The sequence below is a fragment of the Myotis lucifugus genome, unplaced genomic scaffold (genome assembly GCF_000147115.1).
Source record: "Myotis lucifugus unplaced genomic scaffold, Myoluc2.0 scaffold_1429, whole genome shotgun sequence".
Taxonomy (NCBI): domain Eukaryota; kingdom Metazoa; phylum Chordata; class Mammalia; order Chiroptera; family Vespertilionidae; genus Myotis; species Myotis lucifugus.
Window position 1 is genome coordinate 21,828 of NW_005872477.1, and position 3,050 is coordinate 24,877.

A 3,050-nucleotide genomic window follows, 5' to 3' on the forward strand; every position below is an offset into this window, starting at 1 on the left:
CGGGCGGCCTCCTGCACACCCCACACTGGGGATCGAGCCCGTTAACCTGGGCATGTGCCCTGACCGGGAATCAAACCATCATAACCTCCTGGTTCAGAGGTCGATGCTCAACCACTGAGCCGCCGGCCGGGCTAAAGTCCCTTCACACAGAGGAGGGGACGGAGGCTGGGTCTGGGGGAGGAACCAGCAGCTCTGCCACAGAGCAGCTTTGGGACCCCCACAACCAGGGGAGTCCCACCTCCCCACCTCCCGTCAGTGGGCCCAGGGGGCCCCACCTTGTACGTGTGGTTCCTGAGGAGTTATTTGTAGACCAGAAGGGTTTTCACAAACTTGATTGATCCCTGAGAAGTGTTTCCTCTCACTCTGATCGATGCTCCTCATTTCTGCCTCGCACAGCTCGACGGAGCAGAGAGGTTTCTGGGGGATGGAGGCCGCGCACTGCGCAGGGCTCTTTGCTTCCTGCATTTCCTACAGCGCAGCTTCCGGTTCAACCCCCAGCCCCCAATACGTTTACTCCTTTGAGTAACCAACCCAACATTTATTATAAGTCGGGAATTTTATCTACTGAACTTTCTGTAAAAATGTTCTAAAAAGTTTTCCAGTCTCTAAAACAAAATGTTGGTTTTGTTTTTTTTGTCCCCAGATTCTCTCTGGGAAAAAGGCCGTCCCTGCCCGTATGTATCAAGAAGTTCTGAGATCTCACTCATTTGTGGAATAGAATGAACAACATAAACTGATGAACTAAAATAGAACCAGAGACAGAGAAGCATCAAACAGAACATCCAACCTCAGAGGGAAGGCGGTGGTGGCGGGGGTGGGGGAGGCGGGGGAGGGGGTAAGAAAACAACCAAAGGACGTGTATGCGTGCATATGAGCATAACCCACGGACACAGACAGTAGGGGGTGAGGACATGTGCTGGGGGGTGGGAGTGGCCGGGGAGAGGTCAATGGAGAAAAAGGAGACATATGTAATACTTTAAACAATAAAGAATTTTTTTAAAAAAAAGAACAGCCCTAACCGGTTTGGCTCAGTGAATAGAGCGTCAGCCTGCAGACTGAAGGGTCCCAGGTTCGATTTCGGTCAAGGGCATGTACCTTGGTTGTGGGCACATCCCCAGTGGAGGGTGTGCAGGAGGCAGCTGATCGATGTTTCTCTCTCATTGATGTTTCTGTCTATCCCTCTCCCTTCCTGTCTGTAAAAAATCAATACAAATAAAAACAAAGACTGGTAGGGGGAAAAAATTCTGAGGCCCCGGCTGGTTTGGCTCAGTGGATAGAGCGTTGGCCTGCGGACTGAAGGATCCTGGGTTTGATTTCGGTCAAGGGCCTGGGTTGTGGGTTTGATCCCCAGTGTGGGGTGTGCAGGAGACAGCCGATCAATGATTCTCTCTCATCATGGATGTTTCTATGTCTCTCTTTCTCTCCCTTCCGCTCTGAAATCAGTAAAAAAAAATCTATTTAGGAAAAAAAAAAACAAAAGAAGACGTTCTGAGAAAATCGTCTCGATCTCTGGGAGGTTTGTGTTCGAGAAGACGGCACCAGCCCAGGGCCACGTGGCGGGCGAAGCCCAGCAGAAAACGGACACTGAGCGAGTGGTTTTGCAACATCTTGGATGGCGGCTGGATCTGCGCACTGTAGACAGTTCATGCCGGAGTGTGTGCGTGGCTGTGCTGCGTGCGCGTGGGCGGTGGCGCCCACGCCGAGGCCAGGCCGGCGGAGCTGCCAAGGCCACGCGGGGAGTAGGACACAGGCTTCGCCCCAGCTCAGTGCCCAGCCCCGGCCTGTTTTCTCCGGCAGGAGGCCACCCCCCTTGCCACTCCCTAGTTTTCTCCTCTGGCAGCGAAAGAAGCAGCTGCTGAGCCAAGGCTGGTTTTCGGGAAGTCAGCTGACCTTTCCCCTCTCCGGCTCACTGCTCTGCTGCCGGAGGTGGACACCATGGGCTCACTCAGGGCTCTGCTCTGTCTGCTGCCCCTGTACCCGGGTAGGAGCCAGGGAGCCAGGGAGCGGGGTGGGGTGCGGTGGGGGCGGGGCGGGAGGGTCCTTGGGGGAGGCCACCGCCACCCGGTGGGTGTCTGCGCTGGAAACAGTCTCTTTTGCTTTCCTTTCTGCCCAGGGCTTACCGTGCCTTCCTCTTTTCTCCATTTCTGTGTCTTGTCCCCTTCCCACAGGCTTGGTGCAGCTGCACCCTCCTGCCCTCAGAACGTGGAAATCTCCGGGGGCAATTTCACCCTCAGCCACGGCTGGGCCCCTGGGAGTGTCCTCGTGTACTCCTGCCCCCTGGGCCGGTACCCAGTCCCCACATCCAGGCTGTGCCTGAGCAGCGGACGCTGGCAGACCCCGAGATCCAGCCCGGTGGCAAAGGCGGTCTGCAAACGTGAGGCTCCCCGAGCTCGCCCAGGGTGCCCTGCGCGCGCGGAACCTCTATTTAGGATTTGCTGCGCGTGGGTCTTAGCCTGCCTGGGCCGCGTGGGAGGGGGGGGCGAAGCCTTTCCACAGGGCTGTGCAAAATAGCGGGAGAACGTCACTCCCCATAGCAGGGTATTGGAGGCACGCTTTAAACAAGATTTTTTTTTTTAAAAAAAGTATTTTTTTATTGATTTCAGAGAAGAAGGGAGAGGGAGAGAGAGATAGAAACATCAATGATGAGAGAGAATCATTGATCCGTTGCCTCCTGCACGCCCCTTACTGGGGATCAAGCCTGCAACCTGGGCATGTGCTCTGACCAGAATCGAACCCCGGGACCCTTCAGTCCATAGGCCAACGCTCTAGCCACTGAGCCAAACCAGTTGGGGCGAGGCAGGCTTTGATGGAGATTGTGGGGGGCTACAGGCCAGGGATGCTTCCCAAAATACTTAACAGTTGGCCGCATGGTACTGCCCGCTCCTGGGAGGCGAGGACCCCGGGGCGGGGGGAGGTGTTTCGGGTTGAACGGTGTGAGACCGCCAGTGTTCACCCAGCTGCCAGCAGCAGCAATTGCACAGGCATCAACCTAATCTGCAGGCAGCCAGGGGCTGTCCCCACGCCTCGGGCGAACGCCACCCCCGTGGTGC

General features: G+C 56.2%; 1 protein-coding gene across 1 annotated transcript in view; it reads left to right on the forward strand.

Annotated features, from left to right (window-relative positions):
* Nucleotides 1-3,050, forward strand: part of C2 (complement C2) — a 13,203-nt gene that overhangs the window by 763 nt on the left and 9,390 nt on the right. Inside the window, 1 exon segment of the mRNA XM_023748470.1 lies at nucleotides 2,200-2,374. Coding sequence (XP_023604238.1) covers nucleotides 2,200-2,374 — 175 coding nt within the window.